Genomic DNA, 22,261 nt, shown 5'->3' on the forward strand with positions numbered 1-22,261 from the left:
TTTTTGAGTCATGCATTGTATTTGGCTTCCCATGAGAAATCCTAGAGCAGCCAGGTCCCTCTGGTGGTCTCCTCTCCTCCGTGGCTGGAAAGGTGGTGGTGGGGAGGGTGGAGCATGGCTGCCCTGTCTTTCCCTTTCATACTCCAGTTGCTTTCAAGTAGTTCAGTTTTGTTTGTTTTTTCCATCCTAGCTGAAGGAATACTACTATAGAAGATAGAAATAATTAAATTTGAACATCTTCACACAATGTAGTTAAATTCTGCAAATTATATGAGTTTACTTTTGTAAGATTTATTGAACACATACACGGGCACACATTTTGATGGACTGGAAAAAAAGCTTTAAAATCCCCTCAAAGACATTACAATTTCTTTCTACCTGGATTAAAGGGAAGCTGAAAATATGTTTGATGTTGCTTGTATTTTGGCTCACTTAATTTTACATCAGAGCATAACATGTAATTTAGGTGTTGCCTAACATGGGGTACATGGGGTGCTTGTATAGATGTTGACCTTATTTCAATAACTTAGTTGAGAAATGGAATACTAAACACATATAGGTATCAGATATCATAAAACATTAGATTGAAAGCCTTATATCTAGTAAGTGAATGATTGATGGATACATCTGGGAAACTCTTTGCCGCCCAGCAGTGTAGGCTTGTTCCTTACCAAAATCACGTATGTATAGAGTGACATCAATCACTAGTTAATGTAATGCTTGTACCAGCAGAAAACGTGGAACTGGATTTTGACATCTGTTCCCTAACTTCGTCAGTTTCGAGAGATTTACCAACGTTTTGATGTTCATCTCCCCTTTTGAGTCTGACATAAACCATTTTCCAAAATAACAGTGGGAAGCTGCTCACGCTGGGGGTCTGCTCTGCCTCTGCTCTCTGCTGGCTCTGAATCTCACCCTTATCTCCCTCGATGGGAGCTGGAAAATGAGAGGGCTGTATTATTCCTGAAAGGGTGGACGGCAGTGCTAGCATTCCTTTGTACAGTTAATGTCAGTGGTTCTCAACCACACCTGTAACTGAATTTCTTAGGCGTTCATCTGAAAACACCCGGCCCTGCTCCTCCCACTACCCTGTGTCTCCTTTCCGTGCAATCTCAGAATCGGGGTGAAGAGGAGATTTCTGAGGTCTCATGTCCACATTGTAAAATGGTAGTGGGGGATTTGGAACAGTGTTTTTCAAACTACAGGGCATAGCACACTTGTGGGTTGTGAAATCAATTTAGTAGGCTACCACCAACATTTTTAAACGAAATAGAATAGAATAGAAAATAATAGCGTACACGACATTTTGAAAGGATACGTAAGTATTGTTTTGTGAAGCTTTTGTGTCATTGACTGTCTGTGTAAATGTGTGCACTGGGTTGTGCTGTACGATGTTTTTCTTACTATGAATCTCTTAAAAGAGCGCGGCAGCCTCAGATCTGAAGGATGTCCAGGGACTGACATCATAGTGGGAGGAAACAGTCCACGCGGCAAGGCCTTGGCCAGCAGCACCCTTGCATGTTTTGAAGTTTCCCAAGTTCTGCAGAATAAGCAATAAAACCCACAAAGGAAAAATGCTTTTGGCCTTTTAAATGAATGTTTCATACACATTTACTCTTATTCTTGCTGCTGTTAAATTGGCTTATTATATGTAAGAATGAGTAATGATTTATTTATATAAACAATATCTCATTTTTTCTCCCTTTTCTTCATATCTCACAGTGTAAAAAATACAGGGACCAATTCACAGACCAGCAGAAACTTATTTATGAAGAGAAACTAGAAGCCAGTGAACTCTTCAAAGACAAGAAGGCTTTATACCCATCTAGGTATTATGGCTTTGCTTTCCTCATAAAATCAGTATTTTAAAAGTCTCTCAAATATGTTTGTAGGTCTTTTCTAGTAGAGTTTGATTGGGGTAATGCATGAGAGAGTTTTAATTTTATGAATTATTTTATGAGCAGCTACATATGAGTAACATAAACACAGTGGAGCAGCAGCTTCCATACTGATGAAATGAGATTACCTTAGTTGGTTTTACTCCATTGGCATTAGCTTGAACACTTAACTAAATTAGAAGTCGTGATTTAAAATAAAAATTGTATATTCTGTTAATATAAATTTACATTGCAAATTCCTATTAGTTTTCCATAGTTTTCTAAGACTAGTCCAATTTCTGTTGGCCATATACTGTAATTACCATTCTAGTCTTCCTGCTTTGTTTAAGAGGCTGGGTCAGAAATCTCCTTTTTAAGATCAGTGAAAACAGTGAGCCAGTCTGTTCCTTTCTGAGTGTTGTTTAAGCACTGGTCTGTGGTGGCCTTCCGTCTGCTAACTCTTTGTGCATGACTTTGGTGTTCTGTGCAGCAAGTTCGATTCCTTTATTGTAGATGTCAAGTACTCAGTGAAATAACAACACCGATTGCAAGTTGGCCAAGGGAAGTCTTTGGTGAAGATTCCTTATCTTACATTTCCCAAGTTCATCATTGCTCCCCAGAATTCCTGTCCTCTTTTCATCTGGTATTTATAAAAACCGATGGCACAATTTCAAGCCAAATCTATAACAATTTTTTGTTCCTCCCCACGAGTGGCCTAGAAATAAAAATGCATTATATGCTAATCATATTCACATGTATTACATATGGTGTATTTTATTCTCTGTGTCTTCACACATTTGAAAGCTCGTCCTTTTTGTTTTTGTTTTTATTATTAGTTTCAAGTGTACAAAATAAGATAGTGATTAGACATTTACACATCTCACAAAGTGATAATCCCAAGAAGTCTACTACCCATAGTTGACATTCAACATTATTTTATATTACCGTATTTCCCGTAAATAAGACCTAGCTGGACAATTAGCGCTAATGCGTCTTTTGGAGCAAAAATTAATATACTACCCGGTCTTATTTTACTATAATATAAGACCGGATCTAATATATAATATAGTATAGTATAGTATAGTATAGTATAGTATAGTATAGTATAGTATAGTATAGTATAGTATAGTATAGTTTAGTACAGTATGGTATAATATAATATGGTATAGTATGATGTGATATAATATAATATAATATATAATACTGGGATTTAGATTAAGTTTTGCTCCAAAAGATTAGAGTTTATTATCCGGCTAGGTCTTTTTTTCGGGGAAACATGGTAGTTTTGGGTATACAGCATAGTGGTTAGGCATTTATATTATTTATGAAGTGATCCCCCCAGTAAGTTTAGTACCCATCTGATACTATACATAGTTTTTACAGTATTATTGACTATATTCCCCATACTGTTTTTCACATCCCTGTAACTATTTTGTAACTACCAATTTTACTTAATCTCTACCTTTCTCACCCATCCCCCTAATTCCCCTGCCGTCTAGCCACCAACAGTTTGCTCTCTGTCTGAGTCTATTTGTTTTGTTTGTTTGTTTATTCTATTCTATAGATAAGTGATAGTATTTAGACAGTATTTGTATTCCTCAGTTTGACTTATTTCACTTAGCATAATACTCGCTATGTCCATCCATGTTTTTGCAAATGGTGAGATTTCATTCTTTTTTATGACAGAGTAATAGTACTCCATTGTATATACAGAGGGTGCCAAAAAAATGTATATACATTTTAAGAAAGGAAAAAAACTGTATTAAAATTGTAATACTCAATATATACCGGTAACAAAAGATGAATAGAAGTCATGTGTAAACATTGTTTTGTCACTCCCTCCCCCACTCATATGTACTGTAATTTCTTTATCCAATCGTCTGTTGATGGGCATTTTGATTGTTTCCATATCTTGGCTGTCATGAATAGCACTGCAGTAAACATGGGTGTGCATATATCTTTTTGAATTAGTGTTTTGGGGTTTTTTTTTTTTATAAATACACAGAAGTGGAATTGCTGAGTCATAAGGTAGTTCAATTTTTAATTTTTTGAGATACCTCCATACTGTTTTCCATAGTGGCTGCACCAATTTGCAATCTCACCAACAGTGCACAAAGGTTCCCTTTTCTCCTCATTCTCGCCAGCACTTGTTGTTTGTTTATTTATTGATGGTAGCCATTCTGACAGGTGTGAGGTGATATTTTATTGTGGTTTTTATTTGCATTTCTCTGATGATTAGTGACGTTTGAGCATCTTTTCATATGTCTGTTAGACATCTGTATGTCCTCTTGGGGAAATGTCTGTTCATGTTCTCTGCCCATTTTTTTATTGGATTGTTTGTTTTTTTGGTGGAGTTGCATGAGTTTTTTATAAATTTTGGATATTAGCCCCTTATGAGATATATCATTGGCAAATATTTTCTCTTATTCACTAGTATATCTTTTTATTTTGTTGATGGTTTCCTTTGCTGTGCAAAAACTTTTTAGTTTAATATAGTCCCATTTGTTTGTTTGTTTTGTTTCCCTTGCCTAGGAGATATATCAATAAAAAGATTTAACGTCTGAGAGTTTACTTCCTATACTCGTATTTTCTTCGAGGAGTTTTATGGTTTCTCATCTTACATTTAATCTATTTTGAGTTTATTCTTGTATATGGTGTAAGAAGGTGGTCCAGTTTCATTTTTGTGTGTGTATCTGTCCAGTTTTCCCAGCACCATTTATTGAATAAACTGTCTTTACCTCATTGTATATTTTTGCTTCCTTTGTCATAGATTAAATGACCATATAGACATGGATTTATTTCTGGGCTCTCTATCCTGTTCCATTAATCTGTGTGTCTGTTTTTATGCCAATACCATGCTGTTTTGGTTACTATGACCTTGTGGTATAATTTAATATTAGGTAGCATGATAGCTCCAGTTTTGTTCTTTCTCAGGATTGTTGTGGCTATTCGGGTGTTTTATGGTTCCATATAAATTTTAGGATTACTGTGTTTCCCCTAAAATAAGACCTAGCTGGAAAATAAGCCCTAGCATGATTTTTCAGGAGGATATCCCCTGAACATAAGTCCTAATGAGTCTTTTGGAGCAAAACTTAATATAAGACCCAGTCTTATTTTCCGGGAGATGTGGTATTTGTTCTAATTCTGTGAAAAATGCTATTAGTATTTTGATAGGGATTACATTTTATCTTTAGAGTGCTTTGGGTAGTATAGATATTTTAACTATATTACTTCTTCCTGTTTATGAGCATGGTGTATGTTTCCATTTATTTGTATCTTTAATTTCTCTCTTCAGTGTCTTATAATTTTCTTTTCTTTCTTCTTCTTTTTTTTTTTTTTTTAAGAAGGCTGCAGCTCACAGTGGCCCATGTGGGGATTGAACCAGCAACATTGATGTTAGCACCATGCTTTAACCAACTGAGCTAACTGGCCACCCTTATAATTTTCTTAGCATAGGTCTTTTACTTGCTTGGTTAAATTTCTTCGTAGGTTGTTGTTGTTTTTTTAAATGCAATTGTAAACGGGATTGTTTTCCTAATTTCTCTTTCTGATAGTTGGTGTATAAAAATGCAACCAATTTCTGAATATTAGTTTTGTATCCTGCTGCTTTACTAAATTCATTTATCAGTTCTAATAGTTTTTTGGTGGAATCTTTGGGCTTCTCTATATATAGTATCATGTCATCTGCAAATAATGACAGTTTTACTTCTTCCTTTCCCATTTGGCTGCATTTCTGTATCTTGTCTGATTGCTGTGGCTAGGACTTCTAGTACTATGTTGAATACAAGTGAAAGTGGGAATCCTTGTCTTGTTCCTGATCTTAAAGAGAATGCTTTTAGCTTTTCCCCATTGAGTATGATGGTAGCCATGCGTTTGTCATATATGGCCTTTATTATGTTGAGATATGCTCCCTCTGTTTCCACTTTGTTGAGAGTTTTTATCATAAACGGATGCTGGATTTTGTCAAGGGCTTTTTTTTTTTCTTTTTTCTTTTTCTTTTTTCCATCTATTGATATGACCACATGATTTTTATTTTTCATTTTGTTTGTGTGGTGTATCATGTTAATTGATTTGTGAATATTGAACCAACTTTGCATACCAGAAATGAATCACACATGATTGTAGTATATGATCTTTTTAATGTATTACTAAATTTGGTTTGCTAATATTTTGTTGAGGATTTTTACATCTATGTTCATTAGGAGTATTGGCCTATAGTTTTCTTTTTTGTAATGTCTTTGGTTTTGGGATCAGTTATAATAGTGTCCTTGTAAAATGAGCTCGGGAGCCTTCCCTTCTCTAGAATTTTTTTGGAATAGTTTGAGAAGAATAGGTGTTAATTGTTGTTTGAATGTTTAGTAAAATTTACCTGTGAAGCCATCTGATCCAGGACTTTTGTTTGTTTGGAGCTTGTTGATTACTGAATCGATTTCATTACAGTGTTTCCCCAAAATAAGACCTAGTCAGACAATCAACTCTACTGTATCTTTTGGAGCAAAAATTAATATAAAACCTGGTCTTATTTTGCTATAAGACCGGGTCTAATATAATATAGTATAGTATAGTATAATATAATATAATATAATATAATGCAATATAATATAGTATAGTACCGGGTCTTATATTAATTTTTGCTCCAAAAGACACATTAGAGCTGATTGTCCGGCTAGGTCTTATTTTCAGGGAAATAGGGTAGTTACTCATAGTATTGTCTTAAAATTTTTTATATATCTATGGCGTCTGTTGTCATTTCTCCTCTTTCATTTCTGATTTTATTTATTTGGGTTCTCTTTTTCTTGATGAGTCTGGTTAAATGTTTCTCAATTTTGTTTATCTTTTCAAAAAACCAACTCTTGTTTTCATTGATCTTTTTTTTTTTTTTTGCCTCTGTTTCATTTGTTTCTGCTCTGATTTTTATATTTCCTTCCTTGTACTCACTTTGGGCTTTGTTTGCTGTCCTTTTTCCAGGTCCCTTAGGTGTAAAGTTAGATTTTTTTATTTGAGATTTTTCTTATTTCTTGAGGCAGGCCTGCATTGCTATGAATTTCCCTCGTAAGACTGCCTTTGCTGTGTCCCATAGATTTTGGGTCATTGTGTTTTCATTTTCATTTGTCTCAAGGTATCTTTTAATTTCTTCTTTGATCTCATTTTCACCCATTCATTATTTAGTAGCATGTCATTTAGTCTTCATGCGTTTGTGTGTTTTTCAGGTTTTTTACTTGTGATTGATTTATAGTTTCATACCATGTGGTCAGAGAAGATGCTTGATATGATTTCAGTCTTCTTAAATTTATTGAGACTTGTTTTGTGGCCTAACATGTGGTCTAGCTTGGAAAATGTTCCATATCCACTTGAAAAGAATGTGTATTCTGCTGCTTTGCGGTGAAATGCTCTAAAAATATCAATTAAATCCATCTAGTCTAGTGTGTCATTTAACCCTGCTGTTTCCATGTTGATTTTGTCGTTTTTCCAATGGTGTCAGTGAGGTGTTAAAATCCCCTACTATGATTGTGTTGGTGTTTACCTCTGCCTTTATGTAAGTCAATATTTGTTTTTTATATTTAGGTGCTTCTGTGTTGGGTGCATGAATGTTTACTTAGGTTATGTCCTCTTGTCGGATTGATTCCTTTATTGTTATGTAATGTCTTTCTTTGTCTCTTATTATAGTCTTCATTTTAAATTCTATTTTTTCCCATATAAGTATTGCTACTCAGGATTTTTTTTTTCATTTCCATTTGTGTGAAATATCTTTTTCCATCCCAGTCTGTTTGTCTTTCAATCTGAGGTGGGTCTCTTTAGACAGCATATGTATGGGTCTTGTTTTCTTATTCACTCAGCTATCCTATGTCTTTTTATATATATATATATATATATATATATATATATATATATATATATATATATATATATAGTTTATCTACATTTTTTTTATTAGTTTCAGGTGCACAAAACAATGTAATAGTTAGACATTTATCATTTATATCCCTCACACTGTGTCGACCCCCCCTTCCCCCATCCACTATACTTTCAGAGATCATTTCTATAGCATGTTGCCTTATGTCTTTTGATTGGAGCATTTAATCCATTTATGTTTAAAGTGATTATTGATAGGTACATAGTTATTGCCATTTTACTATTCATATTTTTGATGTTTGTTTGTTTATTTGATTTTCCCCTTCTTTCTCTTAAAGTAGTTCTTTTAATATTTCTTGTAGTGCAGGCTTGGTTAATTAATTCCTTTAGCTTTTTCTTGTCTGGGAAGCTCTTTATCTCTATTTCAATTTTAAATGATAGCCTTGGACTGAGTAGTCTAAGTTGTAGGCCCTTGTTTTTTCATCACTTTGAGTATTTCCTGCAACTCCCTTCTGGCCTGCAAAGTTTCTGTTGAGGAATCAGCAGACAGTGTATGGGAGCTCCCTTAAAGGTAACTAGTTGTCTTTCTCTTGCTGATTTTAGGAGTCTCTCTTTGTTTTTAACCTTTGCCATTTTAATTATAATTTGTCTTGGAGTGGGCCTGTTTGGGTTCATCTTGTTTGGAACGCTGTACTTCCGGGGCTTATATGTCTGTTTCCTTTGACAGGTAGGAAAACTTTCCATCATTATTTCTTCAAATAAGTTCTCAATCTGTTGCTCCCTCTCTTGGCCTTCTGGTACTCCTATGATGTGAATGTTGTTGTGTTTGATGTTGTCCTAAAGGTCGCTTAAACTAGCCTATTTTTTAAAAATTATTTTTTCTTTTTGTTGTTCCTATTGGGTGTTTTCTACTACCTTTTCTTTTAAATCACTGCTTCGATCCTCTGCTTCGTCTAGTTTGCTGGTGATTCCTTCTGGTGTATTCTTCATTTCAGTTATTGTATTCTTCACTTCTGACTGTGTTTTGTAATGGTTTCTATGTCCGTCTTAATGCTTACTGTCACTTTATTGACGTTCTCAGTGAGTTCCTTAAGCATTCTTATAACCAGTGTTTTAAACTGTCTGGTAGGTTGATTGCCTCCATTTTATTTAGTGTTTTTTTTCTGGAGGTTTCTCCTTTTCTTTTATTTGGGACATGTTTCTTTGTTTCCTCTGTGTTTGTTTCTATGTATTAGATATATCTCCTATGTATCTCAGTCTTTGCCGAGTTGCCTTATGTAGTATATGTTCTGTGTAGTCCAATGGCACAGTCTGCCTGATCTCCTGTGTGTGTGTTCCAGGAGTGTCCCTCGTGTGTGTAGTCCTGTTGTAGTTGAGCCTTGATTACTTTTGGCACCAGTGGGTGATATTGACTCTTAGGCTGACTGGCTGTGAGGATTGGTGACGCCCACAGTGTATGAGCTGTTTTGTGGGGTCTGACCCCTCAGAGGAGAATTGCCCCCATGGGCTCTTGTACCAGTAAGACCACCGTTTGTGTGTGCCACTCGTGGGGCTAGCCAGGTAGTGCTCTGGTGTGGTCTGAAGCTGTTGTCTGGGTGTGTTGTTTCTGGTGTCTCTTTGAGAGGGGTTTCCATGCAGGTCAATGTCAGCCTTGCCTGTGACCTGCGTGCTGGACAAGTGGGGTGGGGGGTGGCCTCACAGTGAACCACGGCTGGCTGCGACCAGTATGGGGCTTTGGGCAGAAAGCTCTTCCTTTTAAAGGATTAGAAGAACATATATTGCCAGATTCATTGTGCTTAAATGTTTTAAATGACACAGCTTCCTCAATCAGCTGATAAGCGGCTTGAGCTGGTTTATGCTTTCCTAAGTCAAACATAGCATCTAAATTCAAAGTCGTCCCAAGTGCCTGCTATATACAACAGTGTATTCAAACAGGAAAATTGTGTCTCTGCTTTCTCCAGCAAGTAATTTTATTTAACGTTTTCTTTGTATGTTTTTAAATTGTAGAGTAACCTCCTTAATTAACATTCCCTATGGATGACTCTTCAGAAACTGGAGAGAGAAAAATGCATTTTTGAAGAAACAAATTCAAAGGCTCTTAGCACTTTTTATTAAACACACTTTTAAACATGAACGACAACAAAAAATGTAAATGTCAAGCCAAGTTTTTTGGAGGGTGTTATTTCATTTTTTAGGGATGGTGGCGCGCTCACCTTACAGCAGTCTAAGGGTGGAATACTTCACCGTCCCACCACTGTGTAAAGCAGCAACACTCATGGGTGTTGGCCTTCTCTATCCTGGGAGCTGTGAACACTGGCCACCTACATGGATTTTTCTTCCCCGATCTTCCACCCACAACGCAAGCATGTAAAGTTGTATTTGCAAATTGCCAGAACTTTATAGCTCAAAATGAAGCTGCAGGGTTGGGTGTTTTGTTTTTTTGTTTTGTTTGTTTTGATGTCTTTGAAGAAGCTGCCCTGAGAGAGTCTGCAAATCTTTAGCGAAATCAATATTTTAGTGCTGTAGACATGATTATGTCTCTTGTAAGATGTGGTTTGAAAGAAAACTGCTCTGATTCTAAGTGTTTAGCTTGGCCACTTCTCTCCATTTAGGGGGAGAGGTCTGATTTTTCTATCATATATTGCCTCTTTATAGCCAGACTTACAAGATAATATTAAGTGTTCTATAGTTTTCTTCTAAAGTGGTTGCTCTGGACCCATTTTTCCCCAGAAGGCCTATTGATTTTCTTACTCTTCAACAAAAGGAAATATTTCTTTGGATCAGGTGATGGTAATGATTTGTGCTCTTGTTTTCATTGCTATATATTTTTTAAAGGCATTAATACATTTTTTTGTGGGCAGTTGTCAATTAACAGATTAGAAAGAATTGTCTTTTCCTTCATAGGAGGCCCTGCACTTGGCTCTTGGTTGTTGCTCTTGTGAGTGATTTCTATCTTGATTGTCCCATGTGATACGATTTTTATCAAAGTCCTACCTACCAAATGCCATGAGCACATCAAAAATATATTTGAAATAGGTTTTAGTCCAGCATATATTTAGGACAAGTATGCATATAATGTATATAATATATGAAATAAGTTAACATTGTATGAAGTTGTCATACACTCTTTGGAATTAACTGACCTGTTATCTTTTCCAGTGGTGCTTCCATTTGAAACTGTTTCTAATATGAGCGAATTCTTTTTTTTTCTTTAGTGTTGGGCAGCCATTCCAAGGGGCTTACCTGGAAATCAACAAGAATCCCAAGTATAAGAAACTCCAAGATGCCATTGAAGAAAAGATTATCATTGCTGAAGTTGTGAACAAAATTAACCGTGCAAATGGGAAGGTAAAAATGTTAACCCTGAAGAACTGCAAGAAATGTTTATCAGTTGGGACAATCATCTTTAGTTTTCTGAATGTTCACATTTGTATTTCTTATTCTCAGCAGCAGTTGCTGTGAAGGGAGCTATTTTTCCTTCCCTTTAAGCCTTGGTGGAATTTTGCTTGTTTTCTGAAATTTTTATGAATTAAAAATATTACCTATGTCCCTTAGTGTGTTCTTAGTTTACATAGGGGTGCATACCGAAAGATTGGAATAAAATGTGAATTTCTGTAAATGACTAATGGCTTTAGTGTCATGGGCCATTTTTGAGTATTTTTGATCATTGGGTTTTACATCCTTTTTCGTTTTGTTTTGTTTTGTTAGAGTACATCTCGGATTTTCCTCTTAACAAATAATAATCTCCTTCTTGCTGATCAAAAGTCTGGACAAATCAAGTCAGAAGTTCCCCTGGTGGATGTGACCAAAGTATCAATGAGCTCACAAAATGATGGCTTCTTCGCCATCCACCTCAAAGAGGTAAAGATTCAACTGTTGACTTGATTGAAAGGTTTCTGCGTTTGTCTAATCTCTAATTATGCCACATAGGATAATCCTATTACTTGAAGTTTATCCTTATTACAGATTTGCACATTTTGGCTATATTCACGCCAATGTAAAAGCTCAGGGTTGGCTTTTTTCAATAATTGAGTACGATTCATTATCAGGGTGTTGTAAAGTATGCTCCTTCCTGTTGTTTCTTCTATACACCAACTTAGTAAATGTCTTCTTGTTCATTTTAATTTGGGGGTTTTTAAATAAAGAATGAAACTACAATAAAACAACTGCCTAATAATTTGGACCTAAAGATTTTTTAATGTTCTGTGCTTTTAGCTCAACCAATGACCTTGGCGACGTCATTTAACTTTCATGTGCCTACCTAATTTTCCTTGTCCTTAAAATAGGGAGGATAATAGTACCTACTTCATAGTGTTGCAAGGATTAGATGAAATACTTTGTATAGTGCTTAGCATAATGCCCATCACCTAATAAATAGTCACTGAGTAAACAGATGCCAGCAAATATTAATCATATTTTGGGTCATACATCTAGCTAATAGTGCACCTATCTGGCTGATTCTAAACTTAGGAAAAATACTGTAAGCTTAATTCAGCCCATTTTCCCAGCTGTGAATCTTAACCGAAAGGGAGTATATCAAATCCTAACACAGTGATGTTGAACCTTCATTACAGATTAAATAGTGCTCATGCCCAAGTCACATCCCCAGTTCAACCAAATCAGTTTCTTGGAATGGGACATAAGCATCCTATTCTTCAAAAGCTCCCCAAATGAGTCCCCTGTGTAGCTAAGATTGTGAACCACTGCCCTAGGATGTTTGTTGGAAGTGTTATTGTTCTTATTTTTTTAACCAAATCCCTGAGGAGTTTTTGTAAGCAGCTCTTTCAGAATGAGTTAATGGGTTAGGTCAGTGCTTCTCCAACCTGAACGCCCAAATAGATCACCCAAGGATATTGTTGTGGGTTCATGTTCAGTAGCCGCAGTAGGGCCTGAGGTTCTGCTTTTCTAACAAGCTCCCAGGTGATGCAGATGCTACTTCTGGTCCTGGAACAACTTTGGGTAGCGAGGGGTTAGGTGGCCTTACTAAGGTGATCTGAGCAAGTTGAAAGACGTACTGCTTTTGTAATTGTTTATTCAGAAGAGTGGATTCCAGTAGCTGATGTTTTAAAGAGGCTGTAAATACGTTTTTAGTGAAACCTGCAAACATTTGCCTTCTAAGCTGTCTTTAATTATGATAGTCTGACTCTTGGTTTGTCTTCTTAGGGCTCTGAAGCAGCTAGTAAAGGAGACTTTCTCTTCAGTAGTGATCACCTGATTGAAATGGCCACCAAGCTCTATCGGACGACTCTCAGCCAAACCAAACAGAAGCTCAATATTGAAATTTCTGATGAGTATGTTCATGAATTACTTGAATATACCTTTTAACTTTCAGCTTTATTGTTTTAGTTGAGCGATGTGATTGTATTCATTTATTAGGTATGGAATATATGTCTGGCATGTGTTCTAGATGATGGATGGGCAGTGAATGATACTGACCGGGTCTCTGCTTTTATGTATCTGACATCCTAGTGGAAGAGACAGATATATACTAATAAAATAATAAGTGGGTCACATGACTTTGGTTAGTGGCAAGTGCTATGGAGGGAGGAAGAAAGCAAGCTAAGGATCAGAGGGTGTTATTTTTGATAAGGAGATCAGGGAGGCCTCTTTTTAGTGACCTTTGAGTCAAGACTGGAATCAAGAGAGCAAGCCACGCTACAATCTAGGGAGATGCCTTCTGTGGCAGGGAGGCAGCAGGTGCAAAGGCCCTGAGACATGAGTGAACTTTGTGGCAGAATGAAATGGTAATAAAAAGACTCTGGGGAGAGAGGCAGGGACCAGTCATGTGGAGCTTGGAAGCTGAGGTAAGGAGTTGAGATTTTACTGAGGATAATGGAAAGCCATTAAAGGTTTTGAGCAAGGGTGTGGCGTGATCTGATTTATTATTTTCAAAGATCACTTTAGCTGCGATGTGGAGAGTAACTATAGAGAGGCAAGAATAGAAGCAGAGAAAATAGTTAGGAGCTTTTCTGAGCTGTGTAGGGTGAGGATGATATGGCTTAGGCCTGGGTGTGAGAGGAAGGTAGTGAGAAATATGTTCCGAATGTAGTTTGAAGGAAAACAAGAGGACTTGTGAACAAATTCGATGTTAGGTTTTGGGCCTGAGCCCAAATGGTGATCCCATTTACTACAATAGATGACACTTGAAGAAAGAGGTTTGAGGGTAGACGGGGTGGGGTAAAATAAAAAGAGTGTGGTTTTGGATGTGTTATATTTGAGATGCCTTTATTTTCACATATAGACAGTTAGAATTATAGAATAAGCATTGTATGTTGACAAGGGTTTACTAGTACCAAGACTGCATACATTGGAAATTAGCCTTTTTTACTTTACATTAGGGCTCTAATTATAGACATTATTTGCATGTAGTTTGGAGCATCCCTCCATTTATTAAATCTATCAATAGAAGATCATATGAATTTGAGTTACTATGTTATTTGATACTGAATTGATTACTTTTCAACAGATTGTTTACTATATGCTTAAATACTTTCATTGTAAAATTGCATAACCAGATTTTTCAGGAAATGATTTTATTTTCTGATTAAGATTTTGCCAGCCTAATCTATTTCATCTCTTTCTAAAAGTCTTTCCAAAACCAGTACACACCCATACCTATCCTTTTGTAAGCCAAACATACTCTACTTGATGTATTAGGATCTATAGACCTTGGTTATTGTCTGTTCTCATTGTATACTAAAAATGGTGTTTAGATTGGATGGGAGATTGGCCTTCATGTATACTCTGCGTTGGAAATTACAGTTTGGACTAAGTAACTTTCTTGTTTTTATGTCCTTTCTCACAAAACAAAGAGTATTAGGAAAAAAGATAATGGCTAGTTGGGTTCCAGGTAGTTAAGGTTTTAACCTGGTAGATCTGTTAGAGCTGTAAACTTCCTTTAGCTGAAATTTTTCATAACTTGGGATGTTTGACTTCTGGTTGGGTGGGACTGCTAATTCCCACTATCATGGAAGATTATATATATTCCAGATGCAAAAGCTCTTTAGTATAAGGATGAAGTAGGTTTGTAATTGGCCGACTAGATTAATTAGGCTGTCTTTACAGAAAAGTATCATACCAACAGCCAGGCCACAAGGGATTGCTACTTTTAAGCATTTCCCAAACTAGTATTCTAAGAACACTGCCTTTGCAGGATGTTAATAAATGGTGTGCTGTGAAGAAAGTGTTCTCTGGTGCAAATTAACAATCTTTCTTTACTACAGCCCTTCTCAGAGCCTCTGCAATCTCGTTGCACATTATGACTCTCCTGAGGGGCTTTGGGAGAGCATGTGCTGTGTTTCTCAAATGTAATCAACCACAGAACCCCTCCAGTGGCTCTCACGGTTTGTGTTTGAGGCACTGAGGCATACGATTACACAACACTGATGAGGATGGCTTGCTTCTGGGCATCGGGGACTCTGCCTTATCACAGAGAGGGGTGTGTGATGTTCTGGCTATGTAAGCTTTCAGTAAACATGCTGTCTGAGTAAAGATTTACAGTGTGGCCACATGAAGAAAACCAATGTTTAGTAGCATTATAAACCAGCCCCTAACACCTGTCCTTCTCCAATTCCTGACTATTGACTGGTCTTCTAAAACTGAAAGAGCTGATACAAGCTTGCATAGCACCCGTGGTCCCTTGCCAGGCAACACGGGGAAACACAAGGCCAAGCGAGGTGCCCAAGCCTCTCCTCCGTTACCTGTGGGAGCGTGGACGCAGGGTTATATAATCTTTTGGGGGTGCATTTTAAATTTAAACAAAATTTTATAAAGTCCTGGGCAAGAGTGCCTGTGATGTATTTTCTAGCCCTAAGTGGCTTTGGTCCATTTTATTGTCAGCTGTACAGGGCAATGTTTTCAACAGCATTCAGTTCAGTGTGTGCTTTCCTCAGTGCAGCCTTTTCAGAAGTAGAAGTCGTTAATCTAACAAACCCCATCTCCATAATCATTATGGGTAAACTGAATGTCAGTTTACAAGGAGCAGAATCAAAGTCCTGTTTATTCCTTCCAGCGGTTTTAACGTGCACAGCAAGAATTGTAGTTTAACGCTTAGAATCGAGAATTGAATTCATCCAGGGACTCAACTGCTTTGTAATTCCCAGCTCTTACACTCCAAACTGTTCAAACTGTAAGTGGTGGCCTTTTAAGGAGAACGTTAAATAAAAAGTGTAGTATTTCTAAAAATTAAGTTCTGAATATATCGAAAACTAAAGTGAATTTGTTCCATTAAATATTTTAAAACTACCTGTACTACATGTATTCGCATATATACATATAGTACACGCACAAACATACATATATATTAATTTAAGTTATACAATTGTCTCTGAATATTTTAAACCCGAACAGCTAATCCACAGTCCTTTTGCTGTGAAGTTGTAACTGGTATTGATGCTGTGAAATAGTGCATTCAATGTTAACTGTTTGCTGGAAGATAATTCTTTGATTCTCCTTTTTTTTTACTGTGGGCCATGCTTCAGTTTTATCTTCTATGAATTACAGATAAATAAGAGTATTTACCTCATAGGATTGTTTTAAAGTTGTGTTTTAATATTTTAATTTACTAAGAATAGTGTAGTACATGGTAAATACTCAAATTTTAGCTGTTGTTATTTTTAGAGTGAATCGTGATCCTGGAGTATGAACATGGAGACAGCCCACATATGCTAAAGTTATTGGGAAAAGAGCTCCTTATACATTTGTTACACTGCAAGTAGACTTTGAATTGAAAATATAAAAATATTTGATTCTTACAATGTATGTATTTGTGTTAAACTTGAAAGATGTTTTTTCTTTTTTTCTTTCACACACATAGATAAGAGTATATATACATGCCAGAGAGATATCCCAGACAGGCGAATTTGGAACTAAAGCTTTTTCAGTGTTTTCAAGTTGAAAAAAAAACAACCCATTTAAAAGCTCAGAAATAACTATCATTTTAAAACAACCGATGAATCAGAAGCTTATGTATCACATTTCACTCCAGTGGATGATGTTTGCAAAACGTGGACTATTCAGGCCTTGAAACTGAGACTAATGTATACAGAGCAGAGTTGTTTCAGTCTTTGCTTGTTGTCGTGGATGCCAGTGACTCAGAAATCTGTTCCCTAAGAAATACACTGAAAACTTGGTGACATTATATTGAGTCTAACGGTGGGGAGAAAAGAGCACTGGCTTTGAAATGGGCAAGGCCAGGTTCTGGTCCAGCCATGCTACTCTCATGCTTCCCCGCTAATGTCATCCTGAGGGCAGGGACCTCATGGAATACATCCCGGTGTCCCTCACAGCACCCAGCCCAGGGGAAGCTGTCAGTGTGTGTGTAGGAAGGTGTGACACATAATCTCATGGACAGGAACTTGACCGCTGATTATCTCTGAAAGGGAAGATTTGGGCTAGAATATCGTTTCCCACAGTATGCCACACATCCCAATGGTAGGATAAGAACTGGCTTTTGGTGTACACTGATGGTTTTTAAAATTTTATAACTTAATGTATATTTTAAATGGGTATTAAAATTATGTATATATTAAATGGGTATTAAAACAAGTGACAGATCAAACTTGTATCTTTATCATCTGTAGGTCACCACTATTTTGAAATACATTTATTTAAGCTGGAAATAACTATTAGCATAATGTATGGATATGAGAAAAATTGTATCTGAGTAACTAAAGATGAAAAACCATAGTCTGTGGGATCTCCAGACCCCTTCTTTTTCTGAAATTCTCGATTTCATTTTCTCAATTTGTTGGTTATTTAATAGGAAACCTCCCCCAGTTTATAATTTTGCTATGCAAAAATGAAGAAAAATGGAAAAATGGCATGTTGGTCTTTGCATTTGAAACATGGAAATTTCTATTCTTACCCCGTTTATCTTACTGATATGATGAGTTAAAGAACTTCGTTTTCCTTAGGGCTAAATGATGATTGCTGGAAGTAAATGCAATGTAATACCTGATGATACAGTTCTACGTACAGAAGTGCTAATGGAATGGAAAGGAGGAATGCTTGTCGACATCAATATCCATCAAAAAACAAAAGCTAGTGTTAGTGTAATCATCAGCTGTTTTGTGTGTACTTTAATTTGTGTTATTCTTTTCTCCTAGGTTCCTGGTGCAGTTCAGACAGGATAAAGTATGTGTGAAGTTTATTCAGGGCAACCAGAAAAATGGGAGTGTCCCAACGTGCAAACGAAAAAACAACCGTCTCCTTGAAGTTGCTGTTCCTTAACTGGTGCCTCCTCTCTGCTTTCATGGACTTGTTTCTTTGTAATAGTGCAATTTGGTTTTGTTTTATTTGGGGTTCATTGTATGTTTGGGAATTGTCAAAGGCTAACACCGTTAAAGTCCCTTGGCAAAATAAAACTATTTGACTAATCAATTTTTATTATTGGAATAGTTTTAACCTTTAAAGTGCACATTCTGTCCTGGGACAGGATTGTAGAAACTAACAGTGTCTATGCCATGTCATGTGTGTTCTTTGTTTAGTCATCATGTTAGGTCTGTGTACCCTAAATCAACATATTACTCATAAATCATTAATACATCTAAGTATAGGAAATGGTCCTAAAAGATAGTACATTCACTCATCCAATATTTATGGAATGCCTGCTCTGTGCTAGGCACTATACTAAATGGTTTGAAAAGCTATGAGGAACTTGTTCTATTTTGAAGGCCACTGCATTCTGGCTGGTTTGTGCTGGCTTTACTATGGCTAAGAGGACTTGAAAATGTTGAGACCAAAACAGTAACTGTTGATGATGGACAGCGTGATTAGAAAGAAATCCTGTAGTGTGACTTTAACAATATACTTCAAAAAGGGCTGGTCCTAGGAAGTAGAACTATATGACTGGGTAAAATGGCTCTACGTGTGATTTCTATTTGAAAAGAAAAAACTGACATTTGAACAGGACTTTTAATTTGTTTAGATCTCTTGTAATTGCTTAGAAAACAGATTCATTCTTATTTTAGAAAAAGTGACAGAAGCAGTCCACTAAGGTTATATTTTCCTGTTTCTGGTAAACATATATGATCCTATATATGCTAATATCTATAGAGTGTTGTTTTCACCCAAATTTGAGTAAGTACTTCAAACAGCTAATACAGTGAGGGCTGAAAGCCTTTCAGATAGAGGCAAACATTCTATACAATGTGCAATAAACATCCAAGATCTTTTTTGAAAGTTTTATTTATAGTAAACATTTTGTATGAGCGAGGTGATCGGTACAGGGTGCATATTTTAATCAAGGATCAAAATTGTTTGTGTTAATTTGCAGGACTTTTTTTTTTTTTCCTTCAAATTTATAATAAGGATTCATTTTGGAAGCTACTTTTTAAACTTTGGAATCAAATTTCTTCTTATTTGGGAGGATAATGTATATACAATGGTATGTTAAATAATAAAACTGTTCTAATTTGGTGCCATTTCCTGGATCACAACTGTATTTTTGTACTTCAAGCTATGTTCTTATGTTGTGTGTCAATATATTGTCGCACAGAAAGGCTTTGCACTCCAAACATTTCATGTTCTCTGTATAATTGAATTTCACTTATCATTTATAAACCAGAAACAATCATTGAAAGTATTTTCTGGGGATTTTCTTTTAATTTTTGTACTTAAAAATATTGCTTCCATAAAGAAATTCTCAGAAGCCTTTGTGTTTATTGGTGCAGAGAGAGGATACAATGACTTTCTTTCAGTCTTCTTCTGTTTGTACCTAAAGTGATAGATGGTTCCTGAAATAGGTGAGTAGAAATTTGGAACAGAGAGGTGTTTGTGTTTTGTTTTTTCTTTTCTAGTATGTAATACATACACATGGTATAAAAAGATATACAATACAAATTCTCCACCTCATCAGTCACCTGCTGAGTTCTATGCCCCTCTAAAATTTAACCATAGTTTTCTTGCTTTGCCTTACTTTATACATATATGGCAATAAAAATATAGATGTTTACCTCCCTCCTGTTTAGTAGACAAAAGCTAACATGTTATAGGCATTGTTCTTTACTTTGCCTTTTTTGCTCTTCGTTCTTTTTATAGTGGCATACATAGTCACCCGTTGTATGGATGCACTATGTGTTTGTCCCCTATTGATCATCATTGGGTTGGTTCCTGAATGAAAGTTTAAGTCCAGCATGGAGAGGACCAATATTCCATGGGTCTATTTGTCAAATTTTCTCTAATACCTTGTTTGCAATTTGTTCATTAGGATGATTAGCAACAATAGCATTAACATACAGTAATGTATTTTTCAAAGTTTATTTCCAATAGAGAAACCATTTACTCTCAAACTTCACGGTAGGTATTCTGAAAGGATTAAAAATATATCTGTAAAGTAGGTTTTTCCACCCCTTTTAAAATTTTTTAATTACAGTTGACATTCAATATTATTTTCTATTAATTTCAGATGTATAGCATAGTGGTTAGACATTTATATAATTTAAGAAGTGCTTCCCCTGACCAGTCTAGTACCCACCTGGCATTATACACAGTTATTACCATATTATTGACTGTATTTCTTATGCTATACCCTACATCCCCATGACTACTTTGTAACAACCAACTTGTACTTCTTAATCCCGTCTCCTTTTTTCATCCACCTCTCCAACCCCACTCCAGTCTGGCAATCATCAAAATGTTTTCTGTTTCTATGAGTTTATTTCTGTTTTGTTTGTTTATTTTGTTTTTTAAATTCCACATGAGCAAAATCACACTGCGTCTGTCTTTATCTGACATACTCCACTCAGCATAATACCCTCCAGGTCCATCCATGCCACCACAGATGGCAAGAACCCATTCCCTTTCATGGCTGAGCAATATTCCATTGTATATATGTACCACCTCCTCTTTATTCACCATCAGTGGACACCCAGGCTGCCTCCACATCTTGACTATTGTAAACAATGCTGCAGTGAACAAATGGATGCACACGTCCCCTCGAAGTAACATTTTGGGTTTCTACAGATAAATAAACAAGTGGGATTACTGGGTCCTTCATTGTCTCTTCTTATAGACTTTGTTTAAAGTCTATTTTGTCTGGTATAAGTATTGCTACCCCTGATTTTTTTTTGCTGCTTTTTTCATTTCCATTTTATGGAATATCTTTTTCCATCCCTTTACTGTCTGACTGTATGTGTCTTACAATCTGAAGTGAGTCTCTTGTAGGCAGCATATGTAAGGGTTTTGTTTTCTTACCCATTCAGCTCTCCTATGTCCATTGAATGGAGCATTTAACCCATTTACATTGAAAGTAATTGTTGATCGATATGTAGCTATTGCCATTTTATTATTCATAATTGATTTATTATTCATAAATTATTTTGTTTCTTTCCGTCTTAAAGAAGTCCCTCTAACATTCTTTGTAATACTGTTTTGGTGGTGATGAACTCCTTCACTTTTTCTAGTCTGGGAAGTTCTTTCTCTGTCCTTCAATTTTAAATGATAGCTGTGCTGGGTAGAGTTATCTTGGTTGTAGGTCCTTGCTTTTCATCATGTTCAATATTTTGTGCCAATCCTTTCTGTCCTGCAAAGTTTCTGTTGAGAAATCAGCTGATAGTCTTATGGGACTTCCCTTGTAGGTAACTAACTGCTTTGTTCTTGCTGCTTTTAAAATTCTCTCTTTGTCTTAACCTTTGGCATTTTAATTATGATGTGTCTTGGTGTGGGCCTCTTTGGGTTCATCTTGTTTGGGACTCTGTGCTTCGTGGACTTATATGTCTATTTCCTTCGCCAGGTTAGAAAAGTTTTCAGTCATTATTTCTTCAAACAGGTTCTCAATCCCTTGCTTTCTCTCTTCTTTTGGTACTCCTGTGGTGCAAATGTTGCTATGCTTGATGTCCCAGAGGTCTCTTAAACTATCCTCATTTTTTGGATTCTTTTACTTTTTGCTGTTCCAATTGGGTGGTTTATGCTACCTTGTCTTCCAAATCACTGATTCGATCCTCTGCTTCACTAGTCTGCTGGTGATTCTTTCTAGTGCATTCTTCCTTTTAGTTGTATTCTTTACTTCTGACTGGTTCTTTTTTATGGTTTCTATAGCCTTTTTTTATGCTTCCTATCTCTTTGTTGAAGTTCTCACTAAGTTCCTTGAGCATCCTTATAACCATTGTTTTGAACCCTGTATCTGGTAGGCTGCTTTCCTCCATTTTGTTTAGTTCTTTTCTGGAGTTTTCTCCTGTTCTTTCATTTGGTATACATTTCTTTGTTTCCTCATTTTGGCTGCCTCTTTGTGTTTGTTTCTATATATTAGCTAGATCTGCTATGTCTCCCAGGTGGCCTTATGTAGTAGGTGCCCTGTGAGGCCTTGGCACCATCTCCCTGGTCACCTGCTTTGGGTGCTCCAGGAGTGTCCCTTGTGTGGGTTGTGTGTGCCCTCCTGTTATAGTTGAGCCTGGAGTGCTTTTGGTATTCCACTGGGTGGGATTGATCCTCAGGCTGATTATTTATAGGGTTTGGCCACATCCACAGCTTATACGCTACTGTGTGGGGGCCTTACCCCACTGATGGATTCTCCCCAGCAGACTAGTGTATAT

The 22,261-nt window shown here is 36.4% G+C and overlaps 1 protein-coding gene across 6 annotated transcripts in view; it reads left to right on the forward strand.

The window, feature by feature from the left end:
* MYO1B (myosin IB) overlaps positions 1-19,153 on the forward strand; it is a 171,819-nt gene extending 152,666 nt beyond the window's left edge. For all 6 annotated transcript variants that reach the window (XM_019740730.2, XM_019740732.2, XM_019740734.2 and 3 more), the window contains 5 exons: positions 1,723-1,829; positions 10,946-11,078; positions 11,439-11,591; positions 12,894-13,021; positions 17,837-19,153. In XM_019740730.2, the coding sequence (XP_019596289.2) occupies positions 1,723-1,829; positions 10,946-11,078; positions 11,439-11,591; positions 12,894-13,021; positions 17,837-17,960 (645 nt within the window). In that variant the 3' untranslated portion in view covers positions 17,961-19,153. The remainder of the gene's footprint in view (positions 1-1,722; positions 1,830-10,945; positions 11,079-11,438; positions 11,592-12,893; positions 13,022-17,836) is intronic.
* The last annotated feature ends 3,108 nt before the right edge of the window (positions 19,154-22,261 follow it).

This window comes from Rhinolophus sinicus, linkage group LG01 (assembly GCF_036562045.2).
Source record: "Rhinolophus sinicus isolate RSC01 linkage group LG01, ASM3656204v1, whole genome shotgun sequence".
NCBI classification, from domain to species: domain Eukaryota; kingdom Metazoa; phylum Chordata; class Mammalia; order Chiroptera; family Rhinolophidae; genus Rhinolophus; species Rhinolophus sinicus.